Source organism: Dasypus novemcinctus, chromosome 24, assembly GCF_030445035.2.
Source record: "Dasypus novemcinctus isolate mDasNov1 chromosome 24, mDasNov1.1.hap2, whole genome shotgun sequence".
In the NCBI taxonomy this organism is placed as follows: domain Eukaryota; kingdom Metazoa; phylum Chordata; class Mammalia; order Cingulata; family Dasypodidae; genus Dasypus; species Dasypus novemcinctus.
This window is the reverse complement of record NC_080696.1, coordinates 18,853,334-18,880,715: the sequence shown is the minus strand read 5'-3', so window position 1 is coordinate 18,880,715 and position 27,382 is coordinate 18,853,334. Positions and strand designations below refer to the sequence as shown.

General features: G+C 39.1%; 1 protein-coding gene across 13 annotated transcripts in view; it reads right to left on the bottom strand.

The window, feature by feature from the left end:
- CFAP61 (cilia and flagella associated protein 61) overlaps positions 1 to 27,382 on the bottom strand; it is a 309,663-nt gene that overhangs the window by 70,541 nt on the left and 211,740 nt on the right. For all 13 annotated transcript variants that reach the window (XM_058286761.1, XM_058286762.1, XM_058286763.1 and 10 more), the window contains 3 exons: positions 16,911 to 17,203; positions 5,078 to 5,405; positions 2,751 to 2,842 (listed from right to left, as the gene is read on the bottom strand). In XM_058286761.1, the coding sequence (XP_058142744.1) occupies positions 2,751 to 2,842; positions 5,078 to 5,405; positions 16,911 to 17,203 (713 nt within the window). The remainder of the gene's footprint in view (positions 1 to 2,750; positions 2,843 to 5,077; positions 5,406 to 16,910; positions 17,204 to 27,382) is intronic.

Here is a 27,382-nt window from a genome sequence, read left to right as displayed (position 1 = left end):
TTGTCTGTTCTCTGTGTCTTTTTGCTGCGTCTTGTTTCTCTGTCCGCTTCTGTTGTCGTCAGCAGCACGGGAAGTGTGGGCGGCGCCATTCCTCGGCAGGCTGCTCCCTCCTTTGCGCTGGGCGGCTCTCCTTACGGGGCGCACTCCTTGCGCGTGGGGCTCCCCTATGCGGGGGACACCTGTGTGTGGCAGGGCACTCCTGGCGCGCATCAGCACTGCACATGGGCCAGCTCCACACGGGTCAAGGAGGCCCGGGGCCTGAACCGCGGGCCTCCCATGTGGTAGACGGACACCCTAACCACTGGGCCAAAGTCCGTTTCCCCACTTTTCATTATTTACCTGGCCACCCATTTTGTGCGAGGCAGGGTTACTATATATATGATCCCTAATAATCCAGCAATTCAGAGAAGTTAAATAACTTATTCAAGGCCCCATGGGAAGAAAATAGAAGAGCCAGGATTCATATTTCCTGAGGAAGAAGTGTGAGAGTCCAATAGCCTGTGTGTCCCCTTTTGAGGAATTTTCTTGAACACCCCATCCAGCAGCTTCTACTTACATCTCATTGGTCAGAACCTTCCACATGGAAAACCATATTTTCAAGGAAACCTGGGAAATTTTACTTATTCAGAGTAAGTAAGAAGATGGGAACAGATGTTAGGTAGGTATCTACCAGCATCTGTATCACTGACTAAAAAGCAAGCATGACACAACAGGAAGGAAAGTCTTAGTTGATAGCAAACACCCATTTGCAACCATCTCTTAGGGACTCTTCCTTGAGGAGCTCTCCAGCTGAGTGTCGTTGCCCCTGCTGGCTTCTGTTCTATTGTTGAGGGAGAGTGTTACCACCCAAGACTTCAGAGACAATGTAGTACAGTCCCAGAGAACTGGGGAGAGTTTAGCCACCACCTCACTCTTCTCAGGGGTTTGAGCTTGTGCCCCATAGATTGGGGTCAGTGTGGCTATCACCTCAGTGTTCTCAGAGGGTGGAGCCTAGAGTCTGCCACCCAGATGCCTGATGAAGGTGGAGCAGAGACCATGGCCACAGGGCAGTCCCTTGGAAAGGGTGGGGCTGCCTCTCAGTCAAGCCCTGGGAAGAAGAAACCAATGTTTTATAGATGACTCTCAGACTTTGAAATCTAATGGAGTATGCCCTGCCGGTTTTCAGAACTGTTCTGGATCCATGACCCCTGTGTTCCTTCCAGTTTCTCCGTATGGCAATAGGAACTTTATCCTGTGATTTTCCCTCCTTTGTATTTTGGAAGCAGGTAACTGGTTTTGTAAGTTTCACAGGTCCACAGCCAGAGAGGTATTTTGACCCAAGACAGAACACCTGCCTATAACTGATTTTGATGAGTTTATGCTTCATATTATTACTGAAATGACTTAAGGCTTTTGAAATATTGTGATAGGATGAATGTATTTTGCAAATGGAAAGAATATGTATTTTAGAGGTCTAGAGGGCGGAATGTGACAATTTGAAGCTTTTGTGGACCCCAGAAAATCCTGTTCTTAAAGCTAATCCATTCCTATGCTTGTAAACCTATTGGGGGAGGTGTGGATTAAATTACTTCCATTATGGACCTCTAATTAAATTGTGTGACCCAGGGTGGGTCCTAATCCTCTTACTGGAATCCTTTATATAAATGGAGGAATAAAAATCCACAGACACAGTAAAAAGCTGCACAGACAGAGAGGAATCTAGACACTGAGAGAGAAGGCCCTGGGAGCCAGAAGCTAAAATCAATGGAACACTGAAGCTGAGAGGGAGTCACTTTAGCTAGAATTGAAAGCAATGAGGCTAAGAGGAAAGGGAGAGATGAGCAGATGCCATCCTATTCCTGATTTGGACACTGTGACGGCCTCAGAACTGTGAGCTTTTAACCTAATAAGTCCCCATTGTAAAAGCCAACCCATTTCTGGTATAGTGCTCCCAGCAACTTCTAGCAAATTAAATACCTACCATTTTGTGTCCATTCTGGTTGCCTTTAGCCCAGGTGAACTCCACCCCCACAGTTTCTGCTTTTCTTGAATGGTCCTTTTGGTAAAATTCAAGGAGAGCAAGAAAACAGCCATTCCAGATTCTAAGCAATATACTCCTGCATTGCCACAAAGGTTATTTTAGTTATCTATAGCTAAATCACAAACTTAGTGGCTTAAAAAAACAATATATTTTTATTATATCATAGAGTCTTGGAGTCAGGAATTAGGAGTTTCTTAGTAGCAGGGGGAGGGGGTTGGTTTCTGTCTCCAGGTCTTTCTTAAGTTTACAGTCAAGATATTCACTGGGCTGCAGTCATCTGTAGACTCAACTGGGGTTAGAAGATCTGCTTCCAAGCTGGTGCACTCACATGATGGGCAAACTGATAACGACTGTTGGTAGGAGGTCTCAGTTCCTTCCCACAGGGACCTCTCCAAAGGGCTGTTTGAGTGACCTCAAAACATGGCAGCAAGTGATCCAAGAGGAACAAGGTAAAAGTGGTACTATCTTTCATGACCTGGCCTAAGAAGTCACACACTGCCATTTTCACAATCTTCTGTTGGCTATGCAGGCCAGTCCTATTCAGTATAGGACAGAATGACACAGGGCATGAATGCCAGGGGTGACAAGTATTGGGGACCATTTTGGGGGCTGGTTACCACAATGACTCTCTAATGTTATGAACCACTAAGGACTATGAATAAAGAATTTCACCCTCTTGTACACAAAGTGTTATATTTGAAAGTAAAGTGAATTTGGAAATAATACTTACAAAATCAGGCTGAGCCATTTGTACTTCCAAGGGAGCTGGAATGGCAGGCTTGGCAATGTGCAGATAATGATAATGCCGAGGAAGAATGCCTCCTAAAGAAAATAACAAGTTTCCCATATTTTAAAGTACTTGTTAGTTGAAGAAGGACAACCACCACACCATGGAGCCTAGAGTGCCTACAACTGAAAGCAGGAGGATTGCATCCAGTATCCATGTGGAATCTGAGCCTCCTCTTGACATAGAGGTGCAATGGACACAACCAATCCAAGGTCCACAGAGAAAAGGTGGCATTGGAGTGGGAAAAGTGGACACAGTGGCTGATGGGTATGGGGAATGGCAGGAAGAGATGAGATGTGGAGGTGCCTTTGGGACTTAGAGTTGCCCTGGATGGTGCTGCAGGGGCAATCACCAGACATTGTAAATCCTCCCAGGGCCCACTGGATGGAATGTGGGAGAGTATGGGCCATGATGTGGACCACTGACCATGAGGTGCAGAGATGCCCAGAGATGTACTTACCAAATGCAATGGTTGTGTCATGATGATGGGAGTGAGTGTTGCTGGGGGGGGAGTGGTGGGGTGGGGGTGGTGGGGTTGAATGGGACCTCATATATATATATTTTTTTAATGTAATATTTTTACAAAATCAATAAAAAAAAGAAAAAAAAAAAGAAAAATGCTATGAGTTGCTACTAAAATTGACATATTTGTTGGATTTAGGCCTAAAATTTACATTGTGCCTCTTTTCAAAATTACCTGACTTTGAACTACATACTTTTTTGTTGATAATTAAAATAAATGTTTAAACACTTGTACTACAAAGTCAGGAAGATGTATTATGTTTCTGTAAACCTATGTACTCAAATACTGGGTTTCATTCCCCCCTCTTCTTGCCCTAGGCCTGGTTCTCTGAGAGGTCTAACTACGGAAAAATAAAAGAGAGCAATCAAAAAAAAAAAAAAGAGACATATCCATCAAATGCAATATGTGAAATCCTGTTTTGAACAAATCAACTCTAAGGTTTGAGACTATCAAGAAAGTTTAAGCATTAACTGAGTCAATAAAAGTTTAACCTTAAAATTAGAGCCAATTAAAAAAAAAAAGTAATTGTTAATGAGGTGGGAATTGAACTTATATTTTCACCAAAGCACAAACAAAGAGAGATGGCTGTAATGGTGTATCCTCCTGAGACTTCTCCAATGAAGTACTGCTAATAGCAAGGAACACCCTGTGATGGTTGGGTATTACTAAAATACCCCTGAACATAGTTCCCAGTGTTCCAGGAAGATGTGCCAAACTGATCCTGTATATCCTGATTACTCACAACTCCTGGCACTCTAACCTACACCTGCCAAAGCCAGATCGAGACTTTTAGAGGCTGCACATGTTGCAGATGTTCCCATTCCCCATCACTCCTCCAACGTGTAACCAAAATATTTTAGAACCTGAACTTCTTAAGGAAAATCAGCAAAGTTCTTTGTTCAATGATTTTGAAAAGTATCATTATCTAAGTCTTAATTTTTTTTAGCTTGGCCCAGATCAATCTCTTGTGTCTGACACTCACCTCTTCTCTTCCTTCCCCATGCCATCACCTTTCTTGAGGCTGCATCCAATGTGAGAACGAGGGCAGAACCTTGCCAAGGCCATTTGGACAGGTAGAGAAAGGGAGGGACTGAAAGACTCTTTAGTCTGCTATTCTCTTTACTAGCTTTGCCGACTACAATATTGTAAATGTGTGCATTTTTTTGGTAGAGAGTCCACAACATTCTAAGATGTCATTTTCAAAGGTTTCTCTCATTTCCTGAAAGTAAAGGAACCCTGTGCTACTCTTAAAATTACCTCCTTAGGGTTCAGCAGGGTTTAGGGGTGAAAATGGATTGTTCTATGGATGCAAAGGGCTTAGCTTATCTATCCAGATAGCAGGCTAAGGGGCAGCTAACTTGGGATGGTCTCCTCACCTCTCAACTTAAAGTGTAAAAGAAATTTGGGGGTAAAATACCAGGGCACACTGTCACTTACAGCTGTGGAGTGAACCCCCAGGCAACTTACTGAGTCTCCGCTAGTCTCAGTTTCCTTACTTGTAAAATGGGGACTACAGTTATGATGTGGTCCATAATAAATACTCAAAGTGCAAAGGACTACAAATAATAATAGTGCCAGGTACATAATAAAAACTTAAAAGGAGAGAGATCCTTCCTTGGTCTCTGTGGCAACCAGCTTAGGGACTGAAGAGCCAAATCTAAAGAGATACATGGAGGACTGGGCTGAACACAGGCCCAGAGCCAGCTGGCAACGTCACCAAGGGAAAAAAGGTTACCGTGTCACATACCTTGGATCTTGGCTCCCTTGTACATGGGAATGAGTCGATCAAGATCAGCTGGTGGCTCAGTCACCGGCTCGAGTGTTGGGTCAAAGAGACTGAGCATAGCTGCTGCAAGCTGAAAGCCAATTTCTTTGGAACTGAAGTTGCTATGGGTCCACTCATTTGAATAATATCGATTGGAGAATTTGGTGAGGGAGCCCGCAGCTCTGATGGCAATGTCGTTGGTGTGGAAGTTGGTATCAATGACAAGCCGGCCATCATAGACAAGACAAGCATCATTGAATGCTTTGAAGGTTTCATAATCCACATTCTTTTCACAGAAGCTGAAGAATATCTGAAAAATGAACAATCATATTATTTCTCAGTTAACACACTTCATTTCACTTTTCCAAGAGTGTGAACAATCTTCAGAGCATTTTATTACTTAGGGAACATTAATTCTACTAAAAAGTTTGTCATAGGGAGTCGGTGTAGTGCAAGTGATTGAGCACCGGCATACCACATATGAGGTCCTGGGTTCAAGCTCCGGTCCCGGGACCTTAAAAAAAAGAAAATTGTTGTAATTGTGTGTATGTGTGTGTATGTGTGAGAGAGAGAGAGACAGAGAGAGAGAGTTTTGGTACGCACAAATCAGATCATCCAATGCCACTCTTTATTTGTAACTCAATTTAGACATCTAGTGGGGAGAAGGATGCCAAATGATAGACTATCCATAAGAGTAAATATTTTTCCCTGCAAGAAGTTTCACATTTGTTGAAACTCTCCCTTATTCTGTGACATTTTGAAATAACCCTACCTCAGTCTCCTGCCATTTCCTTTTTCTGTGCCTGAGACTTAGATCTTTCTAGGTTCATTCTTTGGGTTACCTCATCCAGTCTTGCGTTTTCCAGCTGCCTCCTTCGTGGCCTTTTATGCACATCAGGATGCCACAGAGAGGAGGAGAGCACCACAGTGGTCCGGGCTCCTCATTTGGCTGCCTGTCCTGACAAAGCAGACATCCACTCAATAACTAGGTAAGGAGTGCCTACCACACGCAGGCACTGTGCTATGGAAAGGCCACAACACATGCTACTTAGAGGTTGTCTGTATGCTTCCCTTCATTCTCTGCACAAATTTTAATGCTTTCTCATGCTCTTCTGGACATCTTCCATACTGATGTTGAAAGTCATTAAAGCAGTCCATGAAGCAGTTGTTAGTGGAGTAGTTGAGAGAAATTCAATTGTTTTAACTTTTACCTAAATATAGTTTGCCACCAGTATTAGTCACTCAAAGGGGTCCTGATGCAAAGTACTAGAAATCTGTTGACTTTTATAAAGGGTATTTATTTGGGGGAAGCTTACAGTCACAAGGCCTTAAAGCATAAGTTACTTTCTTCACCAAAGTCTGTTGCCATGTGTTGGAGCAAGATGTCTGCTTATGTCTGCAAGGGTCCAGCCTTCCTCTTCCTGTTAAGCTCTGTCATCCCAGTTCCTTCTAATATCAGCTGCAGGATGAGATAAGTCTCGTCTCTCTCCCAGGGCTCATTCCTCTCTGGGCTCAGCTTCTCTGTTCCTCCACAAGGTCAGCTGTAGACTATCAGTCTCTCTCTTCCTGGGGCCTCTACCGAGTCTATGGAGTCATCTCCATTCCTCTGTGTTCTTCTCCTTTGTATTTACTTCCCGAGGTTCCAGCAGCCAAAAAACTCCAAACTCTTTCCTCTGTCAGTAGTTTTCTCTGTGAGTCCCTGCCCATCAAGGGGGTGGGGACTTAACATCCTACTGAAGTGGACCAATCAAAGCCCTAATCATAATTTAATCAAGTAAAAGTAAGACCTCTGAAGTCAATACAATCTAATATGCCCAGAGGAGCTGACCAGTTTATAAACATAAAATAAAATAAATCCAATATCTATTTTTGGAATTCATAAACAATATCAAACTGCTACACTACCTTATTAAAAAGCATGCTAAAAATGAACATACGGCATTGGTCCCAAAATACCAATGACCACCTCCCCCCTTCCTTCACAGGTCTGCTTTACTCACCTCACCAGCCCCATTCTGTGTGACCATCAGCTGTTCTGGGCCACAGCTAGCCCAAAGCCATATCCCTTCCCCACATCCATGTGCAGGGAGCCATCAGATCCTGCACTGAGCAGCACAGGAGCCTCTAGCCACATGGAGCTACATAATTTTAAATCTAAATTAATTAAAATTTAAAAAAAATTCTGTTCTTAGTCATAGTTCCCCATTTCAAGTGCTCAATAGGCACAAGTGGTTGCTATCTACCATACTAGATGGTGCAGATATAACCCATTTCCAGCATCAGATACTGTTCTATTGGACAGCCTGGATTCAGATCTACCATTTCTGTGATCACTTTCTTTCTCTGGGGGAGCCCACATGGTCTTCTCCCTTTTCCTTGTCTTTACTCACTCACATACTTAATCCCATCCCAGTTAATACCATTTCAGAGAGCTGTATGCTTTCAAGTCTCTTTAAAAGTCTTTCTGTCTTATAACCCTTACCACGTGGCCACAGGAAAATACATTTCTCTGAGTCTTTCTTTGACTCTGAATATTTTTGTCCACCAAACCTTCCTCCTTTTTTCCTCTCCCTTTCTCCTTCCCATCATTTGTCCTTGATTCAACCAAAAATTGTCCTAACATGTAAGAGTTATACATTTGCTAGAGCTATATAAAAATATGGAAATCTGAATTAAAATTATACATATAAAACATGCCTTCAGCATCCCTACAAAAGTTCTTCTATCTACCCAGTTTGTTTTCTAATTAAACCTACTTTTGATTATGCAGCACATTAAGTATACTAGCTCTTCTTTTCTTGGGTTATAAAAATTACTACTATTGCTATGGAAGTAGAAAAATCTGGCCACATTGATATTGTTCTGAATAAATATTTCAAGACAACTTGTATTGATATTTTTGACTAGGGAGAGCAAAACTCCCTGGTTAGCTTGGAAGGTGGGTGAGTCAGTGATCTTATAAACCTCACACATTGAGAAAACTTGATATGTCATGTATGGTTCAAGGATTCAAGAATGTCATTGGAACTTAGAATGTAATTGGAGAAATGGATGTCAAAGCAGTCATCTCAAAGATAAGCAAAGGATTTCAGACTGTGATGAATGCTGTGTAGGATAGGTAGAGAATGCCTCAAGAGCCAGTGTATCTGGAAGCCTAACCTGGCTGGAGACTAGACCATCTGATGGGGGCCAGAAAGTGCTACTACAAGGCAGGCAGTGATGAGGTCATCAAGTGGGACTCAGAACAGCAATTTCAAGGGAATTGTGCTTCTAGTATGGTGGTATAATGCCCTCAGACTAATCCTCCCACTAATAATAACCATAAACTCTGGTCAAAATATACAAAGACTATCTGAAGGTTCTGATGAATGTTTAAAAGGATGTGGATTGTGTAAGGGAATAAAAACTTGGAGCAATGACCAGCATGGAAGTAATTACCTTTTCTTTTTTGGTGGCTTTTAAAAATGAGGGTGGGCTGTATTCACTTATGGGTTTAATAGAAGAAAAGAGATGATAGAGGAAAGAGTCAGTGAACTTAAGTTATATCAAATAGATATTATCCAATTTGAAGAACAGAGAGAGAGAGAGAGATGAAGAGAGCCTTATAGTCCCCAAGGGACAATATAAAAAAGTTTAATAAATATGCAATTATTATTACAGAAGACAAGGAGAGACGAATGGGGCAGAATAATATTTCAATAATATTTAAAGGAACAATGGTTAAGAACTTTCTGAATTTATTGAACAACATAATTTATGGATTCAAGAAGCTCAATGAACCTGAAACAAGATAAACTCAAGAAAAAACATGCCTAGAGACATAATAATCATGGGACTCCTCCCAGCATAAAACTGTTGAAAACCAAAGAGGAAGAGAAAGCTTCTGGAAAAAATGATACACTACAAATAGGGGAACCATGATTTGAATGACTGAAGATTTTAATTGAAATTAATGGATGTCAGAATATGGTGAAACAATATATTAGTGTGCTGAAAGAAAGAATAGAAAAAACCTGTCAATTCAGAATTCTTTATCAGTGAAATATCCTTCAAGAATGAGATAAAATATATTTTCAGATAGAGGAAAACTAAAAGAATTTATTACCAACAGAAATTCTTCAGGCTGAAGGGAAATTATATCAGAGGGAAACTTAGACCTTCAGAAATAAAGAGCAACAAAATTGGAAAATATTTGTGACTATAAAAGATTATTTTTCTTCTCAAGTTCTTCAAAAAATATATGACTATTTAAAACAAAATTATAATACAATATTGTGTTATTGATTTTTAATATGTATGGACTTAATACATATGAAACAAATAATACAAAAATGATGGCAGAGTGAAACAGATGTGGCTCAAGTGATAGAGCTTCCACCTACCATAGGGGAGGATCTGGATTCGATCCTTGGGGCCTCCTGGTGAAAAGAAGAAGAGAAAGCCTGCCTGTGCAGTGAGCCAGTACCTGCACAAGTGCCTGCATGTTGAGCCAATGCCCATGCAAGTGAGTCATGCAGCTAGATGATGACACATCAAAAGAGAGAAGGGGAGAGTCAAGGTGAAGCACAGCAGAAACCAGGAACTGAGGTGGTGCAACTGATAGGGCACCTCTTTCCAGGATCAGAAGTCTCCAGGATCAAATCCTGGTAAATACTAGAGGAGAGATAATGAGAAGAAAAGACAACAAAGACAGCAAAAACAGCAGGGCAGGAGGAGGGGAAGGGGGGGGATAAATAAATAAATAAATAAATAAATAAATCTTTTTAAAAAATTATGGCAGAGTATGGGGACAGGGAATCTGTATGGTTGCAATTTTTTACATTTTATTTGAAATGGTACAATTTAAATTCTAAATAAAATGTGGAACATTATTATTGTAATCCATTGAGCAACCATCAAAAATAAGATAAAGTGGGAAGCAGATGTGGCTAAAGTAATAGAGCCACCACCTACCACATGGGAGGACCCAGGTTTGATCCCTGGTGAAAAAGAAGAGAAAGCATGCCTGCCTGGTGAGGCAGTGCCTGCATGATGAGCTGAGTGCCCACATGGTGAGCTGAGTGCCCATGCCTCAAGCCAAGTGCCCACATGGGTGCCTGTGCGGCGAGCCGAGTGCCCTTGTGGTGAGCTAAGTGCCCTTGAGAGTTCCCATGTGGTGAACTGAGTGCCCGCATGGCAAGCTGAGTGCCCAAACGCATGCCTGTGTGGCCAAGTGCCCTCATGAGTGCCTGCATGGCAAGCCACTGCCTGTGTGGTAAGCCATGTGCCTGCGCAGCAAGCTAAGTGCCTGGACGGTGAGCCAATTCCCACACAAGTGAATTACGTGGCAAGATGATGACACAACAAAAGAGGCAAAGGGAAGAGTCAAGGTGAAGTGCGGTAGAGACCAGGAACTGAGGCGGTGCAATTGACAGGGAAATTCTCTCCACATCAGAGGTCCCCAGGATCAAATCCCAGTGAATCCTAGAGGAGAAAAATGAGAAGAGAAGACAAAAAGAGAAATAGATACAGAAGATCACACAGCAAATGGACACAGACAGCAAAAACAGCAGGGCAGGGGGAGGGGGAAAGGGAAGGGAGGGGGGAAAATAATGTATTTTTAAAAAAGATATATCTATAAAGGTAATAGATAAATTGAAACAGAATACTAAAACATTACTCTAATAATCCAAACAAAATTAGGTAAGAGGGGAAACAAAGGACCAAAAAGCATAAGGGATAAACAGAAAAATAATAAAATGGTATAGACCTAAATCTCACCATATTGATAATTATATTAAATATTAATGGTCTAAACACTTCAATTAAAAGTCAGAGAGAGCCAGAAAGGATTAAAAAAAGCAAGCCTCTCTATGTCACCCAAGATTCTTACCCCTCCTTAAGTGTGGATGTGAACTGAGAATATGATGAAATGGTCACTCCTGTGATTAGATTATGTTACATTGCACAGTTGACTTACAGAAAAGGAGATTATCCTTGGTGGATCTGATCTGATCACACAAACCCTTAAAAGGGACCAGAGTTTTCCTGAAGAAGGAGATTCAAAGATGAGGGTGATTTGACATAAAGGAAATTATCCATTGCTAGCTTGATGATGGAAAACTCCATAGAGCAAGGAATATGGACAGCTTCTAAGAGTGAGATTGTCTCTTGGCTTAACCAGCAAAGCTGGTTATAGCTGCAAGGAACTGAATTCTACCTATAGCTGCAAGGAACTGAATTCTACCACAACCAGATGAGCTTAGAAGCCTCCATGCCTAGATATCAGACGTACAGAATGGTGCACTAATAAATGGGTATTGTTTTAGGCTGTTAAATTTGTGACAATTTGTTATGTAGTTATGGTATAATGAATTATGTATCCCTAATTTACATATGTTCTTAATCTTAATCCATATTGCTGTGGGTGTGAAACCACTGTAAATAGAATCTCTTGAAGATATTATTTTTAGTTAAGGTGTAGCCCAGTGGAATGAGGTTGGGTCTTAATCCAGATTACTGGAGTCCTTTATAATCAGTAGAAATTCAAACATAGTCAGAGAAAGCCACAGGGAGAAGCCAGAAGCTGGAAGTCAGGGGAACCTGGAAGAGAAAGGAAAGGACATTACCACATGACAGGAAAGCCAAGGAATCCCAAGGATTGCCAGTAAGCCAGGACTAGAAGGCTACAGACCCTGGGAGAAAGAAAGCATGGTCTTGCTAATGCCTTTATCTGGACTCTGAAACCATAAGACATTGTTCAAGCTAACCCATTGTGTGGTATTTGTAATAGCAACTAAGGCAAGACACAGATAAGTAGAAAGTAAATGAGTGGAAAAATATATACTGGGCAAACATCTAAACAGAAGAATGATGAAATGGCTATATTAATATCAGGTATAGTATACTTTAAGATAAGAAATATTATCAGAGATAAATAGTGACAGTTAATCACATTAAAAGGCACAATTCATCTGGAAGACACTAATTATAAATGTTTGTACTTAATAACAGATACTCAAAAAGGATTAAACAAAAAAAATGGCATAATTAAAGGGAGAAATAGAAAATTCCACAAAAGTAGAAAATTTTAATATCCCTCTCACAGAAATTGATAGAACCAGACAAAGATACCTGTAAAGACATACAAGATTCAAACATCAGTACCAATCACACTGAACTAATTGTTGTTTATAAGAAAGATACCCAGAATATTAAAACTGTAGAATACCTATCATTTATATGTTTTATAGAGAGGGTCCATATGCTTGACCATGAAACAAATCTCAATAAATTTGAAAGGTTTGACAATCATAAAGAATATGCCTCTGTCTGATAACAGCATTAAATTAGAAATCAATAAAATATACTATCTAGGAAAACCTCAGATATTTGGAAATTAAGTTACATACTTATTGATAATCCAGAGGTCAAAGAGAAATCACAAGGGAGATTAGAAAATATTTTGTACTGAATGAAAATGACTAACTAGGGTTAATTCCAGGAATGTAAGATTGGCTGAACACTTTCAAAAATCAATCAATTGAATTCATCATTTCAATAGAATTAAAGAGAAAACAATAGGATCTTTTAAAAAGATATGGAAAATTCGGTTGACAAAGCTCAACAGCCATTCATAATAAGGCCTCTGATCAAACTAAATGAACATTTACTTCCTCAATCTAGTAAAATGCACCAAACAAAAACCCATAGCTAAGGTCATATTTAATTGTGAAGAACAAAGTGAGGATGTCCACTTTCTCCACTGATTTATTCAACATTGGACTGGAGGGCCTAACCAGTGGGAAAAAGTAAGTAAATGAAATAAAAGGGCTATCTGAAAGAAAGAAGTAAAACTGTTCTTATTTGCAGATGAAAAGTTCACATATCTACAAAGCATCTGTCAAAATAATGTCTCAGGTCAATTTTTATATACAAAATCAATTGCATTTTATATACTAGCAGCAAGCAATTGGAAAAAAATATGAAAAATCCATTTTTAATAGTTAAAAACATAAGATACTTCAGTATAAATTTAATAAGAACATCTAACACCTCAATACTGAAAACTATATAGCCATTCTCAAAAATTAAAAGAGGAAATTTAAGTAGGATTTATTCTATTTGATTGGGATGCTTTGTATTAAGATGTTAATTCCAAATTAATCTATAAATTAAAGGTAATACCTATCAAAATTAGACGAGCTTTTTTTTGGTAATATTGACAAACTGATTCTAATATATGTGTATTTGTGTGTATTTTATATATATAAAATATTTTAAAAAAATATATGGAAATGCAAACAAGCTAGAATAGCCAACCCAGTTTTAAAAGAAGAACATAGATGGAGAATTTATCTTACATCATCTTATTTCAAGAGTTACTATAAATCCAGATAATCAAGATGGTTTGGTATTGACAAAAGGATAGGTATCTAGAGCAAGGAAAAAGAAGAGTCCAGAAGTACATTGCGCATATATAGTCAGTAGATTTTCAACAACAGTGTCAAGGTAATTCAATGGGAAAAGGAAAATCTTTTAAGCAACTGGCTATCAGTATGGAGATATCACCCTTGAGCCTTACCTCACACTATACCCCCAAAATAAATCAAAATTGATCATAAACTGATAGGTAAAATGTTCCAGAAGAAGTATAGGAGAAAATATTTGCAACCATGTAGTAAGAAAGGATTTTTAGGTAGAATATAAAAAGCATTAATCATAAAAGAAAAATATTGATAAAATGGACCTCAAAATTTTAAACTCTTCTTCTTTGACAGGCACCTTCAAGTAAATGAAAAGGCAAGCCACGGACAGGGAGAAAATATTCACAGTACATATATCAGATAAAAGATTTGAATTTAGACTATTTTAGGAACTCTTACAACTCAATAATATAAAGAAACACGGACCAATTTTTTAAATTGGAAAAAAAAAATACAAACCCTTCACAAATGACAGACTAATGGCCAATATGCACATGAAAAGATGCCCAACATCATTAACCATGAGGGAGGTGCAAATTTAAAACACAGTGAGTGATACAACATGTCATAGTCACTAGAATGGTTAAAATTAGAAAGACTGTGCTGTCAAGAATGTGGGGCAGTTGGAACTCATCACACACTGCTGGTGGAAATGTAAAATGGTACAGCGTCTATGGAAATCACTTTGGCAGCTTCTTAAAAAGGCTAGCTGTTCTCTAGATATATAGTTAAAAGAAATGAAAATATATGTGTGCACAAAGATATGTGCAAGAATGTTCATAGCAGGTGAAGGAATAAATAAAATGAGGTGTCTCCAATGGACTACTACTCGGCAATAAAAAGGAATCAACTATTGATTCATGGCACAATGTGGATGAATCTCTAAAGTCATTACTGTAAGGAAAGATGCCAAAACCAAAATAGTATGTATGATTCCAGGTATAGAAAGTTCTAGTTTTAATGTACTTGTAACACCATCTGTATTAGTTTCTTAGAGCTGCCATAAAGAAATATTTGCTCAAAATTCTGGGGTCTAGAAGTCTGAAATTGAGGTGTCAGTTGGGCTGCACTCCCTCTGATGGTGCTAGGAAAGCCTCCTTCCTAGCTTCTCCTGGTTTCTGGAGGTTGCCAGAACCCTTGGAGCTCCCTGGCTTGTGGCTGCATCATTGCTCTCTGCCTCCACCTTTACATGGCCTTCTCTCCGCATGTCTCCTCTGTGCCTTCATATGGCCTCCTTATAAGGACACCAGTCATTGGATTTAGGGCCCAGAGTGACCTCATTTCAGTGTAAGTACATCTGCCAAGACCCCATTTCCAAATAAGTCATATTCGCAGGTAGTAGGGATGAGAACTTCAATCTATCTTTTTGGGGACACAACTCAGCTCATAACGCCATGATCAGGCAAGACAATGAGCACCTTCATCACACCAGTTGATTTTGTATATAAGTTTCCACATGCCCTGCCAGAGATGCTGCCTGAAGCAGAATCACGGATAAGTTCCCTGACTTCTCTCCCTTCTGCTCCCGTCTAATCTTTCACCGGTGCCTACCATTGGCTGAACACAGATGAAAGCCAGAGAGCCCCCGAGCCTGGGAGTTGGAGTCAGCGGAGGTCATTTTCCCCTATAGAGCAGAGGGGAAGGTAGGAGAAAGGATCTAATAGCAACAAACTGGTGTTCAACCCTGATTTCCTTAGGTGATGTTTTAGCAGGAAGGTGCATTGGATCGAGGGAGTTGAGAGCATTTGCAAGATGTTTTTGCCATGATTCTGACTCTAATCTGAACAGTGACATAAAGGCCAGATAGGGCTGATAGAGAACCTGAATTCAATGGGATATTTGGGAAAAATTTCTAAGACCTCTGCTTCTTGTCTAGGATAGGTGCTCACCTCCAGAGGATAAAAACCTTTTGGTTTTTCCTGTCTTAAATAGGTATGGTAACATACTTGTGGAAACAATATCACTTTTATATGAAAATAAAATGGACTTTTTTTCGGTCTTTTTCACTCCTCTCTGCCTAGCACTGAGGACAGAATGTGGTTCCTAGTAGGTGCTCAGTAATATTGTGGAGTGAATGGATAAATAAACACACTAAAGAGCAAAAGGCAAAATTTCTATGGATCTTCAGTATAAAATGGGAGATTGAAAAGAAATCCTTTTGATGGTGGTGGTGCGCTTTGAGCCCCTATCTAGACTCAGGGAGGTGGGGTCATCACCATTCCTATACCCATAGGGTCAACTGGGTGAGAAGCCCTGACTTGGGCTGATTACCCCTCTACTTCTAGGTAAGGCATTGCCATGAACCTTCACCCTCATTCCCACATGGTTTGCCCTCTGGATGTCGACTGGCTTTCTTTGTCATAACAGCTAACATGCCCCCTTGACCTACACAGCCCCAACCCTCACAATGACATCAGCCCTTCTTGGATGGGGTCTCCTGTTTAGAACGGTCCCCATCTCTCTCCCCTCCCCAATGACTTCTGCTAATTTTCTGAGTTGGCCACTATAGGGATGCAGTCTGTAAACTTGGCTGCTATGCTCCCCAAAATAAAAGTACTATCTCTACTCCATGAAGAAAGACCCACCATTGCTGTTCAAGAGGTGGGGTTTGGTATCCCAGCCCACCACTGATGTGGAGCCACAGTGTAGTTATCAGTAGAATGGGAAGCTTCCCTTTCCAGAGCTATTGGGATGAGCTGAGAGACTTACTACAAGCAAGCAGCCTGGTGTCTGGTCCGTAGCAAGCTCTCAGGAAATGTAAGCACTCTTCAAATCTGACTCTCCTTCCACCAACAGATGGAGTCTAATTACTCCTCTGGCCTTAGGGACTTACCTGTAGCAAACAGAATGCCATGGATATGATGCTGCTTGGCTTCTGAGGCTAGATCACTAAAGATGATACAGCTTCTAACACACACCCTCTCTCTCCACTTGTTCTTAGAACCAAGCAGCCATGCTGTGAGGAAGCCCAGTCCTGTGAAGGGGCCAGTTCTCAGTCTTCCAGCCAAAACCTCAACTGAACTGGAGCTGGCATCAACAGCCAGATGTGTGAGTGACGCCAGCCCCAGCCACTGTCTGACTGCAGCTGTATACACAGGAGACCCTGAGTGAGAACAACCCAGCTGAGCCCAGTAACCCTCAGAATGAGGAGAGATACTAACTGTAAATGACTGTTGTTTTAGGCCACTAAGTTCAGGGTTGCTTTGTTACATGGCAATAGATAACCCGAACAGTTAGAAAACAAAACTCAGCATCTGTGACTAAAAAGTCATGATCCTTCAAATTCCCAATCCACTGGCAGGTGGCATCTTTCCCCACCCCAAGAGTGAAGCTTCCAGGGGACTACATACCGAGCACTGCAGCCGGAAAGGCTTGGTGGGCGTGGTGAAGGAGGCGCTTTGGATGGGGTCGGGGTACTCGCCGTCGTTCCACTGCGCCAGTAGGGCATCTTGGTAGAAGTGAACTCCCGCCTCTTGAAGCGCATTCTCCACTGCACTTTCCACCACGTAGTTGTTGATGCAGGTGATGGTGGCAGTGGAAGGGGGGTGCACGAGGTGGATGCTGGAGCCTCTCACACCAATGTGTAAAAGTGTTTCCACTGTGGTGTAGATGTCAATTGTATTCCCATAGACAATGACATTCCCTAGAAAAGGAGGGGTAAATGCTAGATACATAATTGTTTAAAAAAACACAACCCTTATTAGTCAAATGCTAACAATGCTGCCGAAATGCTCCCTATAACCCTCTTATTTTTCAGCTGCAGGGAAGCCAGTGGTGTTACCTAGCAACGGTGACCAAGATAATTTAGTAAAGAATTGGCACAAAACATCCCACAAAGTAGTCAAGTACTTTTAAAGCAGAAGTAGGACATTCATTTATGTTCCTGTAATTTGAAAGTTGAAATTATGCTGAATGAAACTGTCTAGAATAAAACCTTGTATCTTGCTTTTGTTCGCTTTGCTACACTTATTAAGGAAACAAAATTACTAGTTTGCAATATATACAAGTTCTTCCCAAGAGATGAAAGAACAACTGTTAAAAATATTCATGCACCTGATGCTACTGATGATATTTTAATGTTTAAATGTTGAACTTGGTTGATTTCAAGGAAATTTTTCTTTCTCTGAGTGCTAAAGACTAGAACATTCTTCTTTTCAACAGATAATTTTTTACAGATTCCAATTTTGATTTTTAGAATTTAAAATGTCAAGAGGGACTGAAAGGTGTTATTTTATTGAATAAAAATAAAATCACAAAATAATCTTGAAAGATTTCCTGGGTACAGTAGCATTTTGATGGTAATAGCTAGCATCAAGAAAGTTCTCCCACACTCCCTGTTTCCATAAGGGCCCTGATGCCAGAAGAAAGGGGTCTTCCTTCTTGTCTTGCTAAGTACTCCAATCCTGTGGCTATGATTCCCTCCTTACTTAGATGCTCAGAGGCAACATTCCTCAGTGAGTCCTATTTCCTTGGCTGGAAGAGCCACTCTTTTGCTTAAATATTGAGACTTCCACCTGCTATGAACCATGAATCCTGGCTGTCTGGCAGAACAAAGGGTTAGCCTGCCAGGAAAGCCAGAACTTGAAACCAAAATTGCCAAAGGGCTGAGGTGTTTTGCCCTTCTGAAATATGCATGCCAAAACAATATTCTTTTTCAGTTACATGAATGTAAGTGTTTAAGCCCTAGAAAGATAGGAGTCTAGTATGTCTCCAATCTCTTTCATGCTAGCTTTTGAGATGGGCTTTTTCATTTCAGGTTCACAGAAGACTGGGCCAGGCAATACTGCTGAGGTTTGGAAAGCCATGTTATTCAGGAAAGGTTGCCCACACATTGTAGGCAGCTGGAAAAGGTGATGCTTTTCAATTCAAAGGGTAATACATTTTATAAAATGTCTACTTTTTATTATACATTTATTTATAGATATTCTAATTTTTAAATAGTTCTACCTGCCCAGTTTAATTCAAAACAAAATTCCCTAACATAAATATGACACTTTGGTTATCGTATCAGAAAGCTTTGCCACAATAATGCTGCATAACAAACCACTCCAAAACTCATGCCAAACAATAATGCTTATGCATTTCTCATTCACACATCTGTGGGTTGGCTGATGTCAGCTGATCTGGATAGGGCTTTGCTCTAAGTGGTGGATGTGTTCTGGGCAGCACGCCATGCCTTTGATTCTCCTAGGGCCTACAGCTACCTAAGGCATATTCGTATTTGTGGAAAAGGCAGAAGCACAAGAGGAAAAGCCCAGCTGCCGAAGCACATTTCAAGCCTCCATTTGCATCACATCCACTAACATTTCTTTGGTCTAAACAAGGCACCCGGCCATGACCATGGTCAAGGGATTGGAGTTATACACTCTGCCCTCAGAGGGAGGAGGAGAGGATGAATATTTGCAGAGCAATCACTCAAACCATCATGGTAACATAGGAAATATGTTAAAATGCTTTAATGATTTCATCTAAATTTTTTCACTAAAATGTGTTTTATGTGATTATTAAATTATATTTCTCCTATTGCCCATAAATCTGGTAAAATCTCATTATAATATAAATTGTTACTAAATAAATGTTATAGGTTAAATCACATCTTTCCACAAATATAAGACACGATGAAAACCCAATGTAACAAAGTTGGCCTATTGTTCTTCGCTAGTTCCTTCTCTTGCCTTCTAAATAGCCCTGATCTGTGGTGGGTAACCCTTTCCATTATCCTCATGCAATTCTGAGTTCTTTCCACATCTCTTCTCATTCTTATTTTGTAAAGGATTTTTAGATTTAATTCATATTTATTGCAGGACTCCTACATTCTAGGTGGGAAGCTAGGCATTTTTACACACAATACTTTATTATTATTATTACTACTACTAACAATAACATTTAGAGCTGAAACAAACTTGGCCTCACTCAAATGCCCATAAATTGTTTTCATCAGCTGACAGCAACAATATAAGCATGGAGATAAGTCATAGATTTTTTTGGTCCCCCAGAGAAAACAAGTAGGCAGAGATTTTGATTATTGATTTTGGGACAAATGAACCTAAATCTAAAAATATGATTATTTATATTTATCAGAGTAATGTTATTACCATTTCTAGGATGAAACTAGTGCTTTTGAACCACCACAGCCTGCCTTGTAATCGTGACTGGGTCAACAAATGGCCCAGCCTCCTGCCAGAAGGAGGCCTATGGGTAACCCCCCTTTCCTTCCCAGCATTTGCCATGATCTATTCCTAGGCTCATTGGGAGATGATATCTTTGGACTCTGAAATCCATGTTCACCCTTTCCAACATGCTGTCCCTAGAGACTTACCTACAACAGGTGTGACGTAAGGTTTACGGACTAGATGCATAGATGAACATTTGAGGTTCATCAGATTGCTGACTTTAAGCCTCCTTCCTTGCTAACTGGGCCATACTTTTGTGCCCTCTAAATATTTATCCCAGAATGACCTCATTGTAGTCAGATTTTCATACTACACATTGCTACTTGGTATTCACTATTAAGTTGACACTATTGGAAATATCCAACCAAGAGATGGGTGATACACCTGAGATTTGTAAGCTACAAACACATTCCCTTAACAATGTTAGATCTGTGATTAGATTTCTAGTCTAGCTCACAAAGTCCTACATAATCCCAAATGTAGATAAGATTGTGTGCATCTATATATTTTATTAAAAAAATTTTTTTAAAGATACATAGATCACACAAAAATTTTTTATTATCTTTTTTTAAAAAGATACATAGATCTATATATTTCATAACACATAAAATAATACTGCTGCCATATACATGGTGTGTTTAAATCCAGGGAGACAAGAAATAGCATCATTAATGTGCGATGTAAGGAAAGGCAGATGTTGAGTAAATAGAAGGTTACATTTATGGAGATGCTGAAGGGGACTTCTGGGAGGTTTTAGAGCCTGAAATTTTTTTCTTTTATGATGTAAATAGGTTTTCTTATTTTTTATATGGCAGTTAGCAGGTGTACAACGATTACGCTGAAACAAGTCAGATTTTGCTGACTGGAGGAGGGAAGATAGGGAAGAAAATGGAGAAATGAAAGACAGCGTGAGACAGAGCCTCAGTGGAATAGAGTCTCTCCCAGCACTGGGTAAGAGTTAGAAGGAAGTAAGAGTGTAAAGGGAGGGAAAGAAAGTGGCTGCCTAGGGTGGGATTGACTGAGCTGTATGTGAATCACGAACTGGGAAGGAGCAATACCATGCTCGCTTTGCCCAAGGGAGATGTTGGGGCTGACACACTAGAGTGTGTATAGTGGGAGGGATGGGGGTGCTGCTGATGCAACCTAGCCCAGTGAGGCAGTCCCCAGGTAATAAGGGACCTGTGTCATAGATTCTTTTCTAGCATACTTTTAATAATCCAACAAACTTCATTTAGTTAAAGATGAATTTAATTGATGTATTCTCACCACTTAGATGCTTTAAAACTCATGGGGTCCTTGCAGGTATTTGAAGGAAGTAACACACTACAGGGTCAACTTTGCACAATCAGGATAGTACATATTTTCTTTTGAAGTTTCTATATGTACATGGAAGAAATAGAGTGGGAAAGCTGAATATTTTCTGTGGATATCACAGAAATTTGCCAATTTGCAAAGACTGTGAAAGGCATTTGTTTTTGTTTTTGCATTGGACTGTTTGTTTTTGTCAGCTCCTCACACTCAAGGAAATCTCTGTCATATCACTAACTGTATACAAACTTAAGGAACAGACAGCTCAGGGACTAAATTATAGAGTTAACACATTAAATATTAAAATGTACAGTGTGCAACAAAAGATTACAGGACTAACAAAGAAATAGGAAATGATGGTCAATCCAAAGGAACAAGATAAAATGTCAAGAACCATCAGCACAGAAAATCAGATTTTAGACATAATAGACAATCACTTTGAAAAATGGTCTTCAGTATGCTAAAAAAGTTAAAGAAAAACATGGAGACAAAACTAAAAATCAGGAAAATGGTATAGGAACACAATGAGAATCTTAAAAAATAGAAATTATGAAAAGGAAAAAAACAAATATTGGAGTTGAAGAATATAAAAACTGAAATTAAAAAAAAATAATAGAAAGGTTCAAAAGCAGATTGGTGCTGGCAAAAGAAAGATCAGTAAACTCAAAGATAAGGCAATTGCCATCCAGGCTGAGGAGCAGAAAAAAATGAATGAATAAAAGGGAACAGAGTCTAAGAGACCTTTGGGAACCCCACCAAGCATACCAGTACACAATATGGAAATCCCAGAAGGAGATGAAAGAGAAAAAGGGACCAAAGGAACATTCAAATAAATAATGGCAGAAATATTTTCCAAATATGATGAAAAACATGCATATACACATTCAAGAAGCCCAATGAATCCCCAAAAGTATAAATTTGAAGAGAATCAAGCCCAGACACATTATATTCAAGCTGTGAAATACCAAGGACAAGGAGGGAGTTCTGAAAGCAAGAGAAAACAGTATGTCACATACAAAGGAGTCCAATAAGATTGAATGCTAATTTCTCATCAGAAACCATGGAGGCAAGAAGGCACTAGGATGAAATGTTTAAGGAGCTGAAAGAAAATAGCGGCCATCCAAAAAGTTTATATCTGGCAAGACTGTCTTTCAAAAGTGAGGGAAAGATTAAGACATTTCTAGATGCACAAAATCTGAGGGAGTTCATAACTTCTAGACCTGCCTTACAAGCAATGCAGAAAGGGAGTTCTTCAGAGTAAAAGGAAAAGACAGCAGACAGTAGATTGAGGAAGCATAAAGAAATAGAGCTCACTGGAAAAGGTAACCACATGGGTAATTATAAACACCAGTACTATTGTACTGCATTTTTAATATGTAACTACACTTTTTACTTCTTAGTTTCTGAAATGCAAATGCATAAAAAGTAATGATAAATCTGTAGTATTAGGATGCAAAATGTATAAAGATATAGTTTGTAATGAGTACAACAAAAAGGCAGGGGGAAGTATAGGAACATAGCAAATACTATTGAGGATAAAAAAGCATGGCCCAACTATATACTGTTTACAAAAGATTCAACTTAAATTCAAAGACACAAGAGGGTTGAAAGTGAAATGATGGAAAACATATTCTGTGCATATAGTAAGCAAAAGAGATCCTAGGTAGCTACACTAATAGCCAATAAAATAGACTTTAAGTAAAATCTGTTAAAAGGGACAAAGAAGGACACTATATACTGACAAAGGGGTCAATTCAATAAGAATATATAACAATTATAAATATATATGCATTTAACAGCAGAGCCCCAAAATATATGAAGCAAATGTTGGCAGAAGGTAGAAACAGTCAGTCTATATCAGTTGTATGAGACTTCAATATACCATTTTCAATAATTGATAGAACATCTATTTTAGTAAGAAAATAAAAAACTTCAATGATACTATAAACCAACCAGACCTAATAAACATACAAAGATCACTTCACCCAACAACAAGAGAATACAGTCTTTTCTAGTGCACATGGTCATTCTCCAGGATATACCATATGTTATATCACAAAACAAGTCTCAATAAATTTTAAAATACTTAAATCACACAATATATCTTACACAGTGGAATCAATAACAAAGGGAGAACTGGAAAACTCACGAATATGTGGAAATTAAACAACACACTCAAACATCCAATAGGTCAAAGAAGCAATAACAAGGGAAATTAGGAAATACCTTGGAGAGAATGAAAATGAAAACACAACATACCAAACCTAGTTCTAAATGCTTATAGTAAAAAAGAAAAAAGGTCTTAAATCAGAGACCTTTCCTCACACCTTGAAGGATATAGAAAAAGAAGAGTATACTTAACCCAAAAGGAGCAGAATGAAGGAAATAACAAATATTAGGACATAGATAAATGAAACAGAACAAAAACAGTTGTGAGAATCAATAAAATGAAATATTTGGTCTTTGGAAATAGCAATAAAACTGACAAACTTTAGCTAGATTGACTAAGAAAAAAAGAAAGAAAGTTCAAATTTTTGAAGTCAGAAGTGAAAGTGTGGACATTACTACTAACATTGCAGAATTAAAAAAGCATGATAAAAAATATTATGAACAATCATACCAACAAATTATAATGCTGTGATGGAATGCAAAAATTCCCAGAAACATACAAACTACAAAAACTGACTCAAGAAGAAATAGAAGATTTCAATAGACCAATAACAAGTAAGATGATTAAAATGGTATTCAGAACCCTCTCCACAAGGAGAAGCCCAGGACCCAATGGCTTCATTGGTGAATTCTACCAAACACTGAAATAAGAATTAACACCAATCCTGCTCAAACTCTTCCAAATAATTGAAGAGGCAAGACACTTCCTAATTCATTACATCAGGTCAGCATCACCCTAATACCAAAGACAGATAAAGAAGTCACAAGAAAAGAACATTATAGACCAATATGCCTCATGAATGTAGGTACAAAAATCCTCAACAAAATATTAGCAAATTGAATCCACTGCACATTGAAAGAATTATACAGCTTGACGAAGTGTATGCAAGGTGGTTCAACACAAGAAAATCAATTACTGTAATATGCTTCTCTAATATAATGAAGGAAGAAAACATATGATCATCTCAATGTAGAAGAGGCATTTGACAAAATCCAGTACTCCTTGATTAAAAAAACACTTAGAAAACTGGGAACAGCAGGAAATTTCCTCAATATGATAAATGGCAAATATGAAAAACCCAAAACTAATATCATACTCAATAGTGAAAGACTGAAAACTTTCCCCCTAAAATCAGAAACAAGGCAAGAATGTCACTGTTTTCACTATAGTTCAACATTGTACTTAGAGTTCTAGCCAGAGCAATTAGGCAAAAAGAAGAAGAAATAAAAGGTCATCCAAATTGGAAAGGAAGAAGTAACACTTTTCCTATTTGTAGATGACATGATATTATATACATCAAATTCTGAAAAATCCACAGCAAAGTTACTGGAAATAATAAATGAATTCAGCAAAGTGGTGGGGTACAAGATCAACATGCAACAATCAGTGGTGTTTCTATTCACTAGTAATAAACAATTTGAAGAGGAAATTAAGAAATCAATACCATTTACAATAGCAACTAAAAGAATCAAATAGCTGGGAACAAATTTAACCAAGGATGTAAAGGAACTATATATGGAAAACAACAAACACTGCTGAAGAAATTTTAAAAGAACTTAATTAAATGGGAGGGCATTCCATGTTCATGAATTGGAAGACAAAATATTGTTAAGATATCAATTCCATCCAAAGTGATTTACAGATTTGATGCGATCCCAATCAAGATTCCAACAGCACTCTTTGTACAAGTAGAAAAGCCAATCATCAAATTCATATGAAAAGATAAGGGGCCTTGAAAAGAAGAAAAAGTTAGAGGACTTAAATTTCAGATTTTAAAATTTATTACAAAGCTACAATAATAAAAACAGCATGTTACCTTTATAAGGACAGGCATACAGACCAATGGAATCAAATGGACCATGGAATCATCAATGGCCAATTGATTTTTTATAAAGGTGCCAAGTCTACTCAGTGGGGAAAGAGTAGTCACTTCAACAAATGGTGCTGGGAAAACTAGATATCCAGGTGCAAAAGAATAAAGCTGTACCTCTACCTAATACCAAATAAAAATTAACTCAAAATGGATCAAAACTTAAAGATAAGAACGAAAACCTATAAAACTCTTGGATGAAAACATAGGGAACCATCTTCAAGACCTTGTGTTAGGCAATAGCTTCTCAGACTTTATACCCAAAGAAAGTGAAACAAAAGGAAAAATAATAGATAAATGGGACTTCAAAGTAAAAAAGTTTTGTGCGTCAAAGTAATTTATCAAGAAAATTAAAAGGCAACTTACAGGATGGGAGAAAATATTTGGAAACCACACATCTGATAAGGGTGTAATATACAGAATATATAAAGAACACCTACAGTTCAACAACAAAAAGACAAACCAATTAAGAAATGAGCAAGAGGGAAGTGGACTTGGCCCAGTGGTTAGGGCGTCCACCTACCATACGGGAGGTCTGCAGTTTAAACCCCGGGCCTCCTTGACCCGTGTGGAGCTGGCCCACGTGCAGTGCTGATGCGCGCAAGAAGTGCCAAGCCATGCAGGAGTGTCCCCGTGTAGGGGAGCTCCACACGCAAAGAGTGCACCCCGTAAGGAGAGCCACCCAGCACGAAAGTGCAGCCTGCACAGGAATGGAGCTGCACACACGGAGAGCTGACACAACAAGATGACACAACAAAAAGAAACAGATTCCCGGGCCGCTGACAACAACAGAAGTGGACAAAGAAGAACACGCAGAGAATAGACACAGAGAACAGACAACTGGGGTGGGGGTGGGGGGAGGGGAGAGAAATAAATAAATCTTAAAAAAAAAAAAAAAGAAATGAGCAAGAGGCTTAAATATACATTTCTCCAAGGGAGATATACAAGTAGCTAAAAACTAGATATTTAAAGTCATTTGTCATCAGAGAAATGCAAATGAAAACTACAATTATATATAATCTCATACCCATTAGAATGGCAGCTATTAGAAAAACAGAAAATAACAAGTGTTGGAAAGGATATGAAGAAATAGAAACCCTTGTACACTGTTGGTGGGAATGTAAAATGGTGCAGCCACTGTGGAAAACAGTTTGGCAGTTCCTCAGAAAGTTAAGTATTAGAATTACCATATGATCTGACAATCCTACTTCCAGGCATATACCCAAAAGAACTGAACGTTGGGACACAAACAGATATTTTCACACTGATGTTCACAGTGGCATTATTGCCAAAAGGTGGGAAGCAACCCAACTGTACATCAAAGAATAAGTGGATAAACAAAATGTGGTACATACACACAATGGAACAGTATTCAGCCATAAACAGGAATGAAATTCTGATACATGAAACAACATGCATGAACCTTAAAGACATGTTCTGTGAAATAAGCCGAACACAAAAGGGCAACTATTATATGATTCCACGTATATGAAATAATTAGTATACTCAAATTCATAATGCTTATTTGGTACAGAATTTCTGTTTGTGGTGATGGAAACATTTTGGTAATGGATGATGTTAAAGATAGTACAACATTGTGAATGTAATTAACACCACTGAATTGTATAACTGAAAGCAGATAAAATGGGAAATTTTAGATTGTACGTATGTTGTCAGAATAAAATAAAATAAAAAATCCCATAGAACTGTATAACACAAGAGTGAATGCTGATGTAAACTATGGGGTCTAGGGAAACGGACTTTGGCCCAGTGGTTAGGGCATCCGTCTACCATATGGGAGGTCCACGGTTCAAACCCCGGGCCTCCTTGACCCGAGTGGAGCTGGCCATGCGCAGCGCTGATGCGTGCAAGGAGTGCCCTGCCACGCAGGGTGTCCCCCGCGTGGGGGAGCCCCACGCAAGGAGTGCGCCCGTGAGGAAAGCCGCCCAACGTGAAAAGAAAGAGCAGCCTGCCCAGGAATGGCGCCGCCCACACTTCCCGTGCCGCTGACGACAACAGAAGCGGACAAAGAAACAAGACGCAGCAAATAGACACCAAGAACAGACAACCAGGGGAGGGGGGGAAATTAAATAAATAAATAAATCTTTAAAACAAAACAAAACAAAAAACAACTATGGGGTCTAGTTAATATTACAATTATAATATTGTATTATCAATTGTAACAAAGGTACCACAGTAGTATAAAATGTTAATAATAGCGATAACTCTATGGAGGGGCAGTATATGGGAACTCTGTACTATCTGCATGGTTTTTCTGTAAACCTACAAGTGCTCTAATTT